This window comes from Perca flavescens, chromosome 5 (genome assembly GCF_004354835.1).
Source record: "Perca flavescens isolate YP-PL-M2 chromosome 5, PFLA_1.0, whole genome shotgun sequence".
NCBI classification, from domain to species: Eukaryota; Metazoa; Chordata; class Actinopteri; order Perciformes; family Percidae; genus Perca; species Perca flavescens.
Genome location: NC_041335.1, coordinates 15,256,454 through 15,275,223, shown reverse-complemented (window position 1 = coordinate 15,275,223; position 18,770 = coordinate 15,256,454). Strand labels below are relative to the sequence as shown.

General features: G+C 43.0%; 1 protein-coding gene across 7 annotated transcripts in view; it reads right to left on the bottom strand.

Moving 5' to 3' along the window:
• Positions 1 to 631: 631 nt before the first annotated feature.
• Positions 632 to 18,770, bottom strand: part of mef2cb (myocyte enhancer factor 2cb) — a 71,794-nt gene continuing 53,655 nt past the window's right edge. For 2 of the 7 annotated variants that reach the window (XM_028578830.1, XM_028578831.1), the window contains 7 exons: positions 16,223 to 16,366; positions 13,233 to 13,413; positions 12,358 to 12,405; positions 6,908 to 7,080; positions 5,308 to 5,437; positions 4,741 to 4,876; positions 632 to 4,448 (listed from right to left, as the gene is read on the bottom strand). In XM_028578830.1, the coding sequence (XP_028434631.1) occupies positions 4,106 to 4,448; positions 4,741 to 4,876; positions 5,308 to 5,437; positions 6,908 to 7,080; positions 12,358 to 12,405; positions 13,233 to 13,413; positions 16,223 to 16,366 (1,155 nt within the window). In that variant the 3' untranslated portion in view covers positions 632 to 4,105. Of the gene's footprint in view, positions 4,449 to 4,740; positions 4,877 to 5,307; positions 5,438 to 6,907; positions 7,081 to 12,357; positions 12,406 to 13,232; positions 13,414 to 15,888; positions 16,027 to 16,222; positions 16,367 to 18,770 lie in introns of all 7 variants that reach the window. The other 5 variants (XM_028578832.1, XM_028578833.1, XM_028578836.1 and 2 more) reach the window with 4 other exon arrangements.

Below are 18,770 nucleotides of genomic sequence, written 5' to 3'. Positions count from 1 at the left end.
GGTAACAAGAAAAAGAAAAAAAAATGGAAATCACTGGTTTTATTGAATTTATTTCTTCTTCTTCTTCTTCTTCTTCTTCTTCTTCTTCTTCTTCTTCTTCTTCTTCTTCTTTTATTCAGGAATGTAAGATAGTCCTGGAGTAGGCCCAGACCATTTCAATGTTGTGTTAAGGGAATTATTCCACATCTCTTTGATAGCAGATCACTGTGTTTGCATTGTTTATGAACATGTGTGTTTTTATTATTTTTTTTCCCCTGTGAATGTAATGTCCACTTGTAATTGTCTAAGCCTAAGGCCTAATGTATCACTGAGAGAGGGAGCAACTGTAATGTTACTGTAAGTAAGATAAACCTTGGCTTTAAATGTCAAATAAATGTCTTCAGCATGAATGTATGTCAGAATGCCTTCTTAAATGGAAATGGAAAGAAACGTGAAAATGATGCTGTTGTCATTATTTCAATGTCATGCAATGTATCTTAAAGTCAAGCTGCTATGTGGCACCGTGCACCAACTTCCATTCAGGGAAGGATTTCACATGTTTTGAGTCTGCACAGTGTGACATTAGCCACCGTTTGGAGATGCATGCAGAAACAAGTCAAACACAATGAAATCACACCAAGTCACATCAGGATAACTAAGAAAGCCAGTAACTTTACTGAAATCTCTGCAAAATACAAATAGCCATTACCTCCAGCAGAGGAGACTTTTATTTCATCCCTATACGTTTTCACTACATACAGCTGAATCAAGTCCCTTGAGTTACAGAGATGTGGATTTAATTTAATACCATTTTAGACTCAAGTGGCGACAAAGGCCAGCTTATGCCGCTGAAAGCCGCTCTTGCGTTCCAGAAAACATTAGTTCCAAACTTCCCTCATTTTCAGGTTTATACAAGCTACATTGGATACTACACACTGACTTTTTAAGCATTTTAACACATTACTCTTTAACAAAAACAAAAAAAAAGCTTTTGAGTACAACTTAAATAAACCACAAACACGGTGGAGCAACAAGGAATCCCATTTGAATGTAGGGACCTTTAGCAATGGTATTACATGGTTATTACACATGGCTGTACAGGTGTATGGTCTCCCCTTTACACTGCAAGTGACTTATCAAAACATCAGCTGAGGTAACTGCTTGGGTCAATTTTGAGGTACCAACATTTAGTCTATTATAATAATGACAGAACAACTGATCAACAGGTGATGAAAAAGAACGCCTTGAAATGTACTATCACATGAGAAGAAAAAAAACAAAGATATATGTATATATATATATATATATTCTCTCTGTGTCTTTGGTTCAAATTTTTGTCAAAACTACAGCACTTTAATCAGCCATCAGGACATGTTGGCATTATTTCAATCAGTTATTAAGAAGCCTGATAATTAATGTATGGTGTTTGATCAAGTGGACAATAAGCACACATTGCACATGATCAAGCCTGAATGATTCTGTCGATTCTGAGCAAACTGTAAATACAAAATACCTTTGTGAGTATAACCTTTTCAATGCACAGGGAAACAAATGAGCGACAAAACAGGTAGAGTACTGTGGTTGGTATTGTTACTGAAGCTACATTTGACTGACTCAGATTGAAATGTGAAACCAATTGTACATTTGAGCAAATTCTTTTATTCTCTTGTTTCAATGCTTGCAAAAAACCATAAATGAATGTGAAAATAAAAGTTGAGTTTACAACACAGAAATGCCACTGGCTTTGGTTTCTCCACACTTACGCTGCCTGAAACATCATGTTTATTTTTTTTCTCAACCTTTTTGTATTGAATAAAATAAAAAAAAGAGAAGAACACCATTATAGAGGCTCTGCCCCTGTTTGACTACACAGACTGTATACAGTAACAACATAGTGAACCTGCATGAAATATGCACATAAAAATATTATAACACTTAAGTGACAGCAGATACGGGAGTGGGAGGCAGAGAGATATGTGGCTAGTTTCATCGTTTAAAAAAGAGAAAATCAAAACAGCTATTTATTTAAAATAAACAATTGTGCTTCTTTCATACCAGCATGATCAATATGTCCTTGTGTATCTGACACTGAACCGTCATGATGTGACGTGTGTTAAATGACGCAGAACCCCGGTTTGAAGAGTGGAACATAAAGAGACACAGGACGACGTCGAGTCAAATTAGGTTTGCAAAATCATCAGGGATAATTAATCGTAACGCACTTGCAGAATGATATCACATAAATATGATTCAGAAGAAAAATAGTATGGATCGGGTCTGGGCTTGTGGTGAAGATTTGAAATGGAACAGAACACCGCTAATGTCAAAACAACATGTTTTATGAGATTAACTTTATTAAATTAGATAGTTAAGGTAAAGAATGAAATATCGGATGCATTTGAATGCACCTAGACATGAATTGAGGGTCAGCCACGTTTCCTCATCTGTATGACAATCATGTACATCATGTGTCAACATGTATTTCGGTGTCAGCCCGAGTTCCAGTCTCATGACATTTTCCACTAACAGGTTTGTGTTTCAGCAATGAGGCCTGTCTCTCCTCCGTCACACAAACCCTGGCAATGCTCTCCAGCTGGTTTTTAAGGTTAGACTAAATACACGCCTGAACAGCACTGTTCAGGGCTCAAATCAAACAAACCAGACAACATGTGCAACTGCACATAGAAACTCCACTAAGAAACCAAGAAAAAAAAAAAAAAAAAGAAATCATTAGTATATATATTCATATATTAGAAAGCTATACACAAGCATGTTAATTTCACAGATTGTTTTTTTTTTTTAAAGAATCTTAATATTACCATTATTATATATAATTAGAAATACACGTTTAAAAACAAACCTCTACAAAGATAAAACAGTTCAGCAAAGCATTGGATCTCGGGTCGGTTTTTTCATGGCTTAGGGCTGCAGAGCCCTGTCATTTCCCCTCTGGGTGAACTATCCATCTCTTATTAGCAAAGCTATCAAAAACACATTCTGGCTTATATAAACTACAAAAAGCCACAAAAATGCTTTGCATTGTATTCCTTTCATATGAAAATATAAGCAAGTGTATCGTACAATTGTTTTTTATTTTTTCCTTTTTTGTTTGTTTATTAATACTGAATATTAATACTAGATCCAGAGTTTTCTTGATTACACTAACGTAGCTCTCAGATCAAAGGGTGGTCCTCGCTCAGCTCCAGTTCTTTAAGGGGAGCGCTAAAAAATCAAAGGTTCCACATATCTAGCGTTGGGTCTGCCTGTTTACCTGTACAATCCTTCAAATGTTGCATAATAGCTTTTCATTTCGTGAGTAAATAAATCTTGTAATGTCTGGCAACTTTTTGACCCCTGCCCTTCCCCCCTTCACCCACTATTTACATAAATACGTTGAACCTGCAACATGACATCATCTAATGTTAACACACATTTTTGCAAGGGAGAACTGCAGAGAAGGTATATAGCAATGAAACCGACACTGTACACATGTATTGTTTGCCCAACTCAAGTGCTAAAGTGTTTTCCATTGGACACACTCACTCTCATGTTATTTTTATTTTTTTTTTCATTTATTTTTTTCTAGTCACTGATATATCGCTGAGGCAAAGTGTAAGTACGTTTTATGAAACAGAGTACCTGACTATTTTTTTTTGATTATTTGTTGATATGCATATATGTACACATACACACACGTGTAAAGATATATGCATACGTGATTCTTTTTATCCACACACAATACAATTTATGCATAGTTCCCCAACAAAAATACCCCCAGATCCTGTCCCAACCAACACCCACCCTCCCAAACCCCCATTACAACACCCCACTGGTTTATATAATGTCAATATGTATAGCACACACACTCAGCAAAAAGAAAAGAAAAAAGAAAAGAAATTACAAACATATTTTTGAAAAAGGGGCTGTCCCTTTTCTTTCCTTCAGCGTTACAGAGATAAAAGGAGAGAGGCCATGGGGTTGGGTGGTGAGTGACTCGTGATATCGAGTGAGAGGAGGAAGAGGAGGGAGCTGACTTTGGGGGCATCGTAACGCTGCGTTGTCGGGGGGGAGGGGGGGGTCTCAGGGCAACTCGGAGGGGGGCACTGCCGGGGAGTGGACAGAGCTATCATGTGGCCCATCCTTCTGACAGGCGCACCCGTTTGATGGAGGGGCTCTCGCGCTCGTCCATGGCGGGCCGGGCCAGTCCCAGAGGCGAGTGGAACTCATTCCTGTGCTCGTCGCGGTCGCTGCCCTCATGGGAGCTGCTACAACTGCTCAGGCTATCAACAGGGGAGCGTCCCGAGTCCTGGCGGGACGAGGGGTTCTGAGGAGGTGGTACCCCACCGTAGCCCCCCGTGCTGCTGGTGCGATCTCTAGGAGGAGAAACAGGTTCGGACTTGATGTGCAGGCTTTGAGCAGAGGGCAGGGAGAGATTTGAACCCTGACATAAGTGAGAGCTAGAGCAATTTCTGTAGGAAGGAAAGGAAACGCAAAGGGGTTACAGAGTTACAGAGCAAGAAACAAAGTGATTTTTTAAAAAGTGTGTGTAACACACAAACATGCATGCAAGCAGAAACACACAAAACACACACACACACATATTTATGAAAAAAGGGGGGGAGGGATATTTGTGTTGGACCTTGCAAGTGAAAGTTGAAAAAAGTGAAGGACTCTCGAGGTATCAAAAAATAATCACTAACGATTTATGTGTTACATCATGCATTTCATAACAACACTTCATATTAAGTTCAATGCGCTCACCCTAGCTGGCCGAGGGCTGAATGCTGCATGTTCTGAAGGTGTTGCTGTTGCCACCCGCTCATTGAGCCGAGGTGAAGGGAGCTGCCGCTGTTGAAGCCAGACAGGGAGGACAGGTCTGCGCTATTCAGGGAATACTCTGTGTACAAACACACGGGAGAAAGGAAGAGGCGGATTAAGATTATAGGTTGTCCAAAGAAGTTCAAGCTAAATTGCAAAGAGAACGCAGCTCAGGTGAAAATGCTGCCGTGATGTAACGTGAATGTGTTCTGTGTTAGTTGGTGGGGCAATAGCACCATCTGCTGTTGGATTCATGTATGACGCTTTACATTTGGGAAGGAGGTTTCAAAAGAAACGCACACTTGAAATGAGTCAAATTGTATATTTTTTACACATCTAAAACAAAACGTTGGGATATGTGGGTATAGTACAGGGTAACTGAAACTATATCACATTATCTAAAACATTTAAAAGGTTATTGCAGAGAATGTGTCAATGGACAAATGGCAATAGGAATTTTACAGTATAGATAAATGGGAATTTGATGTGTAAATATGACACAGTACATACCGGTACCATAAGAAGTAGAGATGGCAGATGGGTAACCGCCCATGCCTTGTCCTGGTAGAGTGGGAGTTGCTACTGATACCACTGGGGTTGCCAATGACTGAGCAGACTGGGAGTTGTTTATTCTCTGGTTCTGTGACAGAGGAAGGGAAGACAGAGACAGAGAGCAGGAGAGATGGGAGAGGCTTGAGAACATGAAACCAACTCCCAGACAAAACAAACAAAACACTGCAATAAACTAAGAAAGTTTTTTTTTTCTTCTTCCATTTCTTTCTTTCACTCAACAGATGCTGAGAGAATAAATGTGATGCCAACTTCTGGGGAAATTAATCACTTGACATGCGGCACGGCTGAACCCTGCCAACCCTATCATTTACCACCCTTTCCGAGGGCCCACTGTCGCTATAGTAACACCATCGGTCTCCAAGGCAACGCAGGGTAGCGACGGCGAGGGAGAGGCACACAGAGGGGAGGGTCTGGCAGAAAATAATGGAGGTTTGATGCAAAAATGAAAGAGTAATCTTTTGTTGCGTTTCATTTCTACATTCTGAGTAATAAAAGCTGTGAGCTGTACTTGTGCGGCGCGAGACTCTATACGCAGGCAAAAAGATAAAAGGAAGGAAGGGAGGAGTAGATATACGAAAGGGCTGAGGCAGAAAAGAGGCCAGGCTGCTTTTACTCTGACACACCACTGGATGGCACTATGTGCCCTCACAAAATGTCACAAGAGGTGACATTGGAGCCTTCAGCAGAGTCAGCAACAATAAAGGTGAAAGTTACTCTAGAGTCGGGACGGATTTTTTCAAAAACTTGCTGTATCTAGCTGTACTAATCTCAACGGTGATGGCGAAAATATAATGCAAATTAAGACGTAGGACATACATGTACATGTGAATATTTATCACTTTCTTTCAAAAGTCCAGGTCAGTGTTACAGGTGACTGCAACACTCTCAGCTCTACAAGGCACATTATGCTCTCGAGAACTATCTTAACCAGTCTCTCATTAGAAAACCTTTTAAGTTTCAGATTCTTAAGTTTTGTTTTGATTTCTAAATCTGAGTGGCAGTCTGACTTACCAATAGCAGATCAACATCCTCAGACTGACGGCATTAAAAGGGGAGGGTAATACATTCAAATTAGTGAATGCAAGTTAGAATATAGAAGTGGTGGCTAAGTGTGGATCTAGGCATGAAGCTGTTGTAAGGATTGAGACAACGGACACAAAATGAATGTGAAAAGAAGACGCTAAGAACTATCTATACTAACATAACACACCTTATTAGAAAGAGAGGAGAAAGAAACATCAGGGCCTAATGCATAAGTGCCCTCTAACGCACACAGACACAGCAGAGGAAATACATCTGACAGTATATCAGACTTGGGCCAAAAGTACATTTTTAAGAAGCTGCCAAGGCACATGGGAAAAAAAAGTCAAGTTTATCACAAACATAACCTCATCAACCCAAGTCTGATATGAAGAGATGAAAGCAGCAGCGGGGACATGAAAGGAAATCAATAATAGCAACAACAAAAAACCCTAAAGACCCACATAGAAATAAAGATAAGTAGGGAAATGAAAAGGGGGATAGAAAGATTACTCACGATGGAGGGCATGTTGTTTTTGGCGCCAGGGGGGATGAGCACACGTAGGTCAGGTTTGCGGTTGTTCATGCCTAAGTTCATGGGCGGGGGAGACTTAGCCTGCATGTTCTTGTTCATGCCGCCTGGAGAGACCAGCAGACCTGGCGAGTTGCGGTGGTTCCCATATCCATTTCCTGAGAGAGCAAATAAAAGGTTGGGGAGAAAGAGGCAATGCTGTATGTTATTAAAACTGTTGAAAAGTTTAATGAATCTTGTAAATCCTGATGTTGATGACAGTGTAGCCTAATGAAGAACTACAGGAATCCATTTTCACCTTGTGCCCGTTTTCAGTGTTTCTGTCTCATCTCCACTTCCCGGTGGTAGACATTTTATTAAATCACCAGTCTGTAGAGACTTGTAAATGGTGTTTCATAAAAGCGGTGCACACTGGCAGAGCAGATAATCAAACAAGCGTACTGTTTTTGCCTTGATGATCACCACTGTTTGCTTGGCAGTCATACAATAAAGGCACCCACTTGAGAGGACCTCACCCTCCACCTCTGTCACTGTCAGTTAAGGCTACATGTGCCCTGTGACAGCCAGTGAAAAAACATCTAATTACGGGTAGCAAGACCACAGAGGGATGGGACCCATCATTTGGCCATCAGAGCTAAACACATGTGTGGTTCTTCCAGACAAAGACCCTGCCTTGGAGTTGCCACCAGATCTGCATTCCCCTAAATACGGAGGGCCAAGTGCAGCACCCATTTCCTCCTCAAAAACCGGTGGGGCGAAATCCCAGCAACCTCATTAAAAAAACTGAGAGTGGAGCATTCTTGCAAGCAACATAGTCTTTGTTTCTAACCCAATCCCGCAGGCTGTTTTTCCCCTTACTTCTCCTTCCTTCTTCCAAGGGGTAGAACACAGGGCACTGTGTGGACGTTCCCACTTGAAAGACGGGGAGGAATTATACGTTAGACATAAATGAATTTCCTAATCATATACTCCAGGGGAAAATGAGTCGCAGATGTCTTCCTTGGCAATTTCCCTCGCTGATCTTTGTTTAATTTGAGAGCGAGGTTTTTGTTGTTTGCAAATGAAAAGTCTCAAAAGCTCAATTTGAACAATCTGAAGAGTAAACGACCGCTAGCGGTGAGAGAAAATGAGGCCATCTGACAGAAAACGAGAAAAACAGTGTGTGTGACTGCTGGTGTGTGTATGTGTCTGTGCCTCTGCTGGCATGTGTGATGTGTGAGCATGTACAAGTTGATGTTAACGACATAGACTTTGTGTGTTATTGTATGTTTTGCTGTATACAATGTTGCCTGTGCGTGATTCTACATAAGCACCATTTTTCTACCAGTGTACATAAGCACGACCTGTGAATATGAGAAATGCTGTAATGTGACTGCTTATGCACGAGCCATGCATATGGATGCACGTGTGTGTTTTGTATTGGACCCTCTTAGTTCCAGTGTCAATCTCACATTAGCAAAGAGGCAGCTGCCTCTTCAGTTTTCCCGTTCTCTCATTCTCATGGCTGGCCCTTTGTGAGATTGAGTGGGTGCATGTGGAGATAGATGAATGAGACCTCATACACATATAAAACAGACACACACACCACACATACACACACTTTAGTAAATAACCCAGCAGGAAGTACATCAGTGTTTTTGTACAGATGAATAAAAAAAAGAGACGGAGCTATAGAGAGACATTAATACACACTTTGGTCAAGATGACACGGACTTCATCTTGGTGACAGTTAATCAGACATCTGTGTATTGCCTCCCTGTGGAGATGGCTGCAGTCCAGTCAATTATCTGCTAGATGACTATGATCATGAGTGGCATAGGCCAGTCCTTAAGCATTTCAAAAGTAAAATCATTGGCTAATTAAGCTAATGAAGCAAGAACTGCGAGTCAAATCTTCCTATTCTGGAGCTTGATCACCCTGATTGTAGGACAAAGTTGCATTCAATAGGGACACATTGGCTTGACTATAATATCAGCTGAAGACACGATATCCAGAGTTCATTTCCACTCTCTTCTTCTAATGCTGCTTTGCACGAGCTGGGTCGCAGGCTGGCGTCAACCGTTTACAGGAAGTACCAAAATTAAACACAGCCCGTCCAGGAGTCGGTTTTACTGCTGTTTAAAGCTCACACATAGAAAACAACATCTGATCTGAGATTCAGATAAACAGCCTTTTGCTATTTTTGAGGTGTGAAGGGGACAGCTGGAACAAAGCTGAAGATTGCAATTTGTCTCTATAGGTGCTATGGTTACAACTTAGCGCACCCCTAGAGTGTTCTCTCTCTCTCTCTCTCTCTCTCTCTCTCTCTCTCTCTCTCTCTCTCTCTCTCTCTCTCTCTGTCACACACACACACACACACACACACACACACACACACACACACACACACACACACACACACACACACACACACACACACACACACACACACACACACACACACACAAAAAGGAGAGGTGTGGTTAAACTCATGTACGTTACTGTACAAATTTCTGATGTCCTGTTGTGGTCTAACAGGCGCGCTCCATTCTATTCCCCAAACACACACACTCTTCCGTTGCGGTTTGGCCAAATACTTTCAAACTCTGAATTCTCCAACTGAACTAAGGTCACGCTCACGCTTACAACTTGTACTGTTGGTGTGAGATGCTGCCAAGATTGAGACACACATTGTTTGATCGACTGAACCTGCCTTGTTGTCACTTCTTGGATGTAGGCTTTTTATCTTGTATTTCAGTGTGATTTTCTTCAGGCATGTCTTAAAGATGTACCTTGTACGCATCTCATTTGAGGGAGTAATTGGTGGGAGATCAAGGTGAGAGGTGACAAGAGTTAAATCCTCGCAGTGGTTTGGTGGGCAGAGTGCTGATCGGAGCAAAGATGACAGCTACATAATTGCACAAATGAAGGTGGGAGGTTTTACAAGCTGGGGCCTTGGTCCGGAGCTCCCTTCATCAGCTCTCTTTTTTTTCCTCCACTAACGTTCTGTCTCTTTCCTCACACTCTCTCCTAGCCAGCAAAGGAGTTGACAGATTGAACACATACTGTATATAAATGAGTGAACATACACATGCACGTACACACATCCCACAATATTTCCATAGAAGAGACATGATGACTCAGCCTTTCAATAACATGTCCTATTTGCACTGGACTAGAATTACCTAGGGGACCTCGTGTGATTTAGACTTTAACCCCCATGTATGGGTTTCATGCGTGTATCTGCACAGGATAAACAAAAAGTCTGTGTTTCAATTACATTTACATGCCAAATCACAAGGATTATCTCCAGATATGATTGAAACATAGAGCATCTTCATGCTAAGGCTGCAATGAAAAGGAACTCTCAAGTTTCTATTTTATACATGGGATGTCAAGTACACGATATGCTCGGACTTCAAGTAGTTTAAGTCATGACAACAGTGTTGCTAGGCAACTAACAACAAAAAATTACTTTGCCTTGTTCCTTAAAAAAATGTGCACAGTGCCACTTTATAATTATTATGAACAGTATTAAAAAAAAGTAACTCTCCCGGGCTATGACATTTAAAAAAAAAGTCACTTTGTGTCAGGTTGTGAAGCAGCCTGTTCAAATGGACTATTCTCACAAAGGTGGAAATCATGACTCCATGGCTACATGAGCCTACTGAATTTCCATTAAAAAGGCTATTAAATATCTAATTTTCACTGCTCTTCATCTTTTTTAGCCCGGAAAGTGAACATAAATAAAGTAATCTTTTGTGAAAAGACTGAGACATTCTACTGTGATGATAATTTACACTAAATTCATAATATCAGTATCTGTGATTGGTAAAATACTATAGTTAATCAGCGGTGGAATTATTCAGATTAGGGACATGGCATATTCTTACGGGATTAAGACAAAAACGACTTCTGCAATCCTTCCAAAATTCAGGAGGAGCCCAGGTAATGCTAGTACTATGTGAGTTGGCCCTTAAAAGCTGCCCTTTTCTCTCTTTACAGACAGTGGAACCATGACATCTGAGGCACAAAGGAAGTGTTGTGTTTATGTGCATGTCTGAACCACACACACACGCATACACACATGCACAGACATACACACAAAGCACCTCCTATGTCACTTAGGCCACACCACTTAAGACACTCATACACGGGCCAGACTGCCCAGACAGCTACTTGTACAATCAGCTTATCAAAACTCACCGTGAGGAGAATAGGAACATTAAAAGAGCCTTTGTGGTGCCACAGTGGCTGGGCCACCTCACACTGAGTCACTTAGAGGAACATCATTAAAATGGCTGACCAAGTTCACAGAACACTTCCATCTGTGTTCCCCCACTGTTTCTCCTTTGCACACATGCTTCCACCATCAGTGGATATTCATCACTGGGGTTCCCCCCCCCCCCCACCCTACATGCTCTTTCTCTCTTCCCTAGATGAGATTTAAGAGAGCTTTGAATGGAATCTTTTAGCTCCCACATGACTCTCTCTCCACGTCGTGTTTTTCGCTGCTGCTGCTGAGCGACGCACAGCTCTCACAGAGCGCCTCTGTTCCTCCGCCGCGGTGACACAAAGGCTACATTTGAAGCATGCTCTGCAGCACGCCGTCGACGGTACGCACGCCACAACAAATGGTCCTGTTGTGTGTGTGATGAGTGACCAGACAGAGAAACCAGGCATTGACCCCTTGTGATGGAGCCCTAGGGGCCAGACAAGGCTGCCCAGCTGTACCCCTCTGACCCCCCCCCCCCCCTCCATTTTTACATTCTGCACTGTATGGCTTGGCTGTAAAATGTAACCCTTTAAAATGGAGTCTCTTTGCCATAAACTTGGGCCTGACATGTCCTCAGGGACAAATCCATTGACACAGAAGCTAACACTTAAGATTTCGTACCCATGTTCCTCTAACGTCGGCTGCTCTACTCTCCACGGGATCATTATGGCATGGTGAGCCACTCCAAACATTGAATTAATTTGGTTGCACACATATGACAGCAGTTACTGTGTAAAGACTTTGAGTGGCTCTAAATGGGAGCTATGGGTGTTGTCATTCTGTAGTTATATTCAAATCCCAGAGGCAGTATAAATAAAGAGATGGCTCATCATACAGAGAAAACAAAGATGGTGGACAAAAGTCCACCATCTCTTCTGACTGCCCGTCAGTCAATCTGCTGTTTCAGTATTTAGTGTGGTTTTACTTCTGTTACCCCACACTTGTTCCACCGTTTTATAGCTGAACACAGGCAGGATGTGTCACAGCCCCAGCACTGGGCAAACATTCCCAGATGAACTCCACGACCACTAACATCAACACATCATGGACAAAATCTCCACTTGGGTTTGGGTTACTATTAGTCATGCATTTTATGGCCCAGAGTGGGTGAGTGGGTGCCATGTTTGTGCATGTGTGTGTTAGCAGACAACTGTGAGTGAGAAAAGGAGGCCATTCTTACCAGCACTGGTGCCTGCGCCAGTGGTGAGGTCAGCACCCATGAGGCCACCTGAAAGATGAAAGAGAGAGGAGAGCAAAAGAGAGAAAACCATTAGAGGATAGACACCCACGTAACATCCAGTCTCTTACCTTGCCGGCCTTTCCAGAAGCAAACACAATTTATTCACAATCCACTGTGTGTGTGTTGTGTGTCAGTACATCATTTGTGTACTGATACTAGAAGTAATACTGCATCCCACTCAAACTGTAACACTGAGCAACTGGACACTGTGAGTGGATACATTAAGCTGTCGTCCAAGAAAAATGACACATTATTATTTTTAAGCCATGTGAGGTGGAAGAGTGGGAGGGTCCAGAACGTGTGCGGTTGTGTGGATACTGCAAGTGCCAAAACTCATATTTAGTTTGTGCTAGCACTTCTAGCATCCAGTTGTAATGACAGGGTGAGGGTGTGGGCAGCAGCCTTCAGACTAGAGGGACAGAAAAAGGACTTTGGACAACAATAACAAACCAACAGACCTGATTTGCTTATGTCACCAGCAACTCAAAGCCTATACACAGGGCCAGACATCCCATGTGTAGAACCTCACACTAAATCAACGTGAATGTAAGGCTGAGGTTTGAGACAATATTCAATCTTCAACTTTGAACAAAATACTGAGCAGGCAATATGTGAATATATATGGGAGGGACTTTAAATTAATTCACTGCCTTTAGGTGGAATACCGTGGGTAGCTGTCATAAAATAAATTACGCATTTGATGTGTGTGTCTATTAGGATGACAAACGGGTACACACAGAGCTGAGAAGATAGACATATGGGATAACAGCGTGTACTTGGGTGCAAGAGTGCGATTGAGGCCCTAACTGTGTTACCTGCACTGGGGGGTCTGTGTGTAACTCCGGGAGACATGCTGTTTCTCTGTAGGCCATGGTGCGCCAGTGGCAACAGGTTGTGGTTGCCTAGAGAACCACCGGGATGGCTGTAAATGAGATTGTTCTGGTTGCTAACGGGAATGGACACAGACATGTCATAGTTCGATGGGGGCACGGCCTGCTGAGAGAGGGAGAGAGAGGGAAAAAGAGAGACACAGACACGAGCTTGATTAGACTAAAGATACGTTTTAGAACGATTGCAGTAAGTGAAGAAATGGAAGAAGGCCTTCGAGTAAAGGAATGGACAGAAAGAGAGAAAGAGAGAAAGAGACGTGACAATTCAACACTCCAGGAACACAAAGGAATTTAAAATGGTTTGACTATCTACAGTCAAAGCAGTCAAACACAAAAGAAAAAAAAGACAGACAGCCAAGTTCAAAAGGACAAATGGACGACTAACAATAGACAGCCATGCATAGATGAATGGTACAGGGAACAACTTCTTAGAACAAAACTAAAAATACAAGACAGTATGGACGGTGGAGAGGAGCACTGAAATTAAAGGGTGTGCGCTTACAAAACTCCTCTCTGTTAGTCAAATTGCCTCCAAGATGATATATGGGTTGGCAATAATTTGTCACTCAAATGTTTAGGTTACTTTCTGTAAAGGACTCTTGTTTTGCCCTTTACCTGTTGTGACATTTGTTACTATGGAGGCAAAAGGTTGACCTGAGAAAACATTATGTATTTGTCACTGCATTTATATTCCCTAAAATACATCCCTGGTTTATTACATTATAAGAAATAAGAAGGCTATGGTTTACTGGGAGGAAAGCCAATAGCATCCCACTGTTCGAAAAGAGCTATAGATAATTCAGTCTGTCTTCACCTCAGCAAAAAAGTCTGCAATATTTCTTGCAAAAGCAGCTTCAAGACTGGAGAACTGGATGCAAGTAGGAATAACGTAATTGTTTGTCACATGGAGCTAATGCAAAGTGTTAAGGGGGAGACTCAGATCAATCAGCAGTCTCATCAGGAACATGGGTAGAGGTAGTCTGTCGGCCCCAGGCGTCTAGTTTGTCATGTTTATTGCGTCACTTGGCAGAAGGGCTTAACCTTGGGAGTGCCCTGGAAGTGGTTGATCCTGCATGTTAGCTTTAGGAAGTAGAAAATAGGGCCCTAAATTACTGCCATGTGTCTCAGAGCCATTGAGGGAGAGCATCAGGGGGATGATCGGCCTGGCTTATGTGCCTTTGCGCCGCTTCGTCTTCTTCAATTTTCTCCCTTTTGCTAATGTTCTTTTTGCAGCCAAATATTATTTCATTGCAGGCCTCTGAACATTTTGCTTTTACTGCAACTTTACACAGGCAAAAGTTTTCTTTTATTACCAGTGAGGGGCTGTCTCTGGTTCGGTTTTATTTTTTGAAGACTTTTTCGTAATTTCTTCCATCTCGGATTCCTTGTTGGAGCTCTTATACCTCAAGACTTCCCTATGCAGTGTTTTCTAAGAGTGGGGGAGCTGTCTCTATGCGCACATTTGTGTGTACACGCACCTCTTCCCTGGGTGTAAGGGGCCCGTCTGTAAGCTGTCCTTTAACTGGTGCCATCCTTCCTGTTTTCACTCATCTGCCTCCTCCGCCTCTCCCCACAGTCCCCTCAACAGTCCCCTGCAATCCACAGGCCCAGTGCTTGGCAGCCACCCTGACCACACACTGAACTGCCACTTGTTGTGTGCAACCCCCCCAACACCACCACCTCTGCTGTTCCACCCCCATCCCCACCCAGCTCCGATCCCAAACCCACCCTACACCGCCACGGCATCCCAGCTCACCAACCCCTGCCTTGCTTCTAACCACATCTCCCCCTGCTCCACGCGGCTTAGACACCACTGTTCTTCTCTAAATGATCTACCATGGAATTATCTCTTTCTCTGTAAGACTAGAGCACTAACCATTCCAACATGCTGCTTTCTGAATGAAAGGCAGGCTCAGTTTACATAGAGAGCAGCATTTATTTTTGCGGTTTCTGGCAGCTGGCTATAGATTACATTTGTTTGTAAAATTAACACAATATAATACAAATCCAGCAGCTCACATGTCTTGACACATCCGTTAACAAATAATCAGTTAGGCTACTGAAGACTTTGCCTACAATTTATTTCAGTAAGGAGGAAAAATAATAAGAGATTTTGAATGTCTACTGCTATTTTATTGCCACAGTGCCTGTCCTTGTTGTTGCGGGTGACTGAGCGCAGTGTTTTGGTGCAGGAAAAGGAAAAGCACATGCAGACACCACACCTCCCCCGAGAGCCCGGCAAGGCATTATGGGTAACGGGTTCAAGGAGGGAACCCAGTAAGGTTAAAATTTGTCAGGAGAGAAAGTCTGCAATTACTATTGTAAAAATGCCTGCTAGTTATGGTTACAGTCATGTCAAATTAGAGGACCGTTCCTCAACTGTAATCAAGCATAATCAAGTCATTTTTTTCCTCTGTAAGTATACAATATCATTTCACTCTAGTCTTACTCTCACTCTCACTTTGTCTATTTAGTCTAGTGGCAAACAATGGTGGTTAGCTGGGTTAGCTCAACAGTTACTGGCCAGTCAGCATTTTGTTAGCCTGCTGAGGATGCTGCGTAGCGTCAACCCAGTACTTACAGGTATCTTATGAGTTTTAATCATGTGATCAAACTCCTCGTTAATCTGTTTGTATTTCTCCTCAGTGCGTGGGGTGAGGATGAGAGTCGACTCGAGTTCCGGACTTTCGCCGCCTTTATTCTCCTTCCTGCTTAATGCCTGCCAGGTCCCACACAACCACAGAGACGGACGGAGGGAGACACAGATGAAGGGACGGAGAGATGGGTGGTAGGGGACAGATGACGACAAAAATGAGGAGACGAGGACGAAGCGACAGAAAGCATAGGGGGAGAAGAAGGGAAAGAGAGGAAAGAAAGATGAGGGGAAGGTTCAGGGTTTAACAAGAGGTACTTACACACAGTCTCTGTCTGCTGATCATCAGATCAATGTCCTCGTTTATTTTCCTGTACTTGTCCTCGGACTCGGGGCTGTGGCCGACCGAGTCGTCTGCATCAGGGTCTGGGCTGTCACAGCCGTTTAGGCCCTTCTTTCTCAATGTCTGCAAACAGAGTAGTTGCACAACATAGTTGAAGGGCTTTGGGTTAGGGAACAGTGACCCACAGAGGGACAATGGTGATGACCTGTGAGGAGGCACCCTTTAGAATGAACTACCAATTAGAGGAAGTTTGGGAAACCATTGAAAGATTTCTTTAACAGAAGTATATCTTGATTTATTTCCAATGAATAGATTTTGCAAAGTACTGAGAAAAATGGGTCTCTTTCTGAGAAATTGTTCTAGAAAAGAAATGAATCATTTTTGGCAGGCTCCATTCTAACCTCCATCAACACGGGGTGACACGAGGATACGCTGGCCGCCTTGTGAACATAAAAAGAAAAACATGCAGCTAAACATTCAAGATGGCACAAAGGATTTAATCACATTCAATAACAAGACGTAACAAGTGATCAAACTCTTGACCGAGTGACAAATCATGGGACTCTGAAACCTCGTAATTACACAGGAAAGGGAAAAAGTCATAAAAGTAAAACACATTTCATAACCATAATCATCAGTGTGTCATGAAACCAAATTAAAATATAGTCGAGTTGCTCGAGTCCATCACTTTGGTATTTGTGCTATTAAATGTGGCAGTTTCTGTTTTGGCCACCTGATGGCCACCTGCCCCCATTAGAGTGGCCAGAAACCAGCAGACAAGCAGAGACGCACACCCTCCACTCGCTCACCACTCCCTCCGAGTGGATGAGAGACACGGACAAAGAGAGCGTAAGAGGGGGAGAGAGAGAGAGAGAGAGCTGCGTCTGTCCTTTTTTAGATATTGTTGACAACCATAACAACAGGGATACGTTTCAGAGCACATTACTGTGTGTGATAGCACGAGGGTATGTTTGCTTGAGCAAGCAGGCATGTACCGATAGGTGCTGTGTTCATTTGCCTCGTAAAAGTGAGAGACAAAGACAGAGCGGAAGAGAAGAAAAGTACAGTAGCTGACAGTTAGAGATCTCATCAAAGGCACCCCCCCGCCCCCTCCTCATTCCGCTTTCACTCTCCCCCCCCTTCCCACTCTCCTCCTGGCTTTAATAAAGGGAGATTAGTCTACAGGAGGAATATCACGGGCCTGCTCCTGTCTGTGCAGTCGTCGCTTCACACTGCACTATCCTACTTTCATCTGAAGCTCCATATCAGACAGACGTAATTAAATTTACTTTAGCACACCCTGTATTTGATGCTGATCAAGTGTGTGTGTGTCTCTCTCTCTCTCTGTGTATATGTTGGAGTGTGTGTATGTGTCTACTGGTGTGTGTGTGTGTGTGTGTGTGTGTGTGTGTGTGTGTTTGTGTGGGAGGGAAAAGAGGGGAACGAGTCTGTGTTTGTGTGTGCATGTGTGGGTGTGTGAGTGGGTGTTAGCGTCAAGAAAAAAGAAAGACTGAGCAGGAGCAAGGAGGAAGATAGATGCTAAGATAAGTTAATCTCAGTGAACTTCTTCCTCTCGTTTTTTTTGTCTCCGTCAGTACTCACTAACGGAAGAGATACGAGTGCTAGCTACTCCATCACAACCAGCAACAGAAGTGACAGGGAGCGATCTGCCTGCTTAGAAAACAAATAACAATCCAGTCATCTCTCATGTCAGCACAACAAAGGCCTGTTTTGAATGTGGTTTTAGTGAACTTAGAGGGCTTCTTTTGTTTGTGTGATAACTGTTTGATTCCCGAGGCGTCTCGTGGCGAGGCAGCTACTGTAAGCGTGTCAACATTTGCTGGCTCTCCTCTTCTCTCTCTGAATCCCCACTTGGCCCCCAGAGTGGAAATCTGGAATTCTGAATTTGAAAGCATCTCTCACATCTTTGACAGTCTTCAGGAAATCACACCAACAAGGCGGTACAGGAGATCTGACTTCTAACAGACCCACAGTGAATCAAGCACTCCTGCTCTATCTGAGGTGGATGAGTCAAAAGAACAAAGGGGTTGCAGAGGTTCAGCATGCTGTCTTTTTTGGCAAAGGCGTGAGATGTAAAACTTTGGCTATTTCTTTTGTGTAGTTTCATTCTGGCCTCGGCGATGCATCATATCGAACTGACAAGAGCTGAACCACTGGCCTTTTTCTGTTCACATGAGAATGCATGCAAGAAAAACAACTTTTCTTCCTACTTGCACAGAGTTCCACCACCTACCGGCGCCGGCACAGAGTGCATGAGAGATTCAATTCCATTCTAGGAAGAATAGCAGTGGTGCATTGCTGGAAGAGGAGAAAGAGTGCTGGGGTAAAGGTGACACCCATATGGGGCAACTGAGCTGGTGGTCTGGCGGGAAGGGGGGGGGTTGGGCAGTGGTTGCGTCGGGTGTTGATTGGGTGCAGGGTTCCAGGGTATGAGTGTTATATGACTTTAAAGCATGTGGCCCAGGCTTAGCTTTCCACCAGGGCTCAGCACATTGAGGGTGCTGTA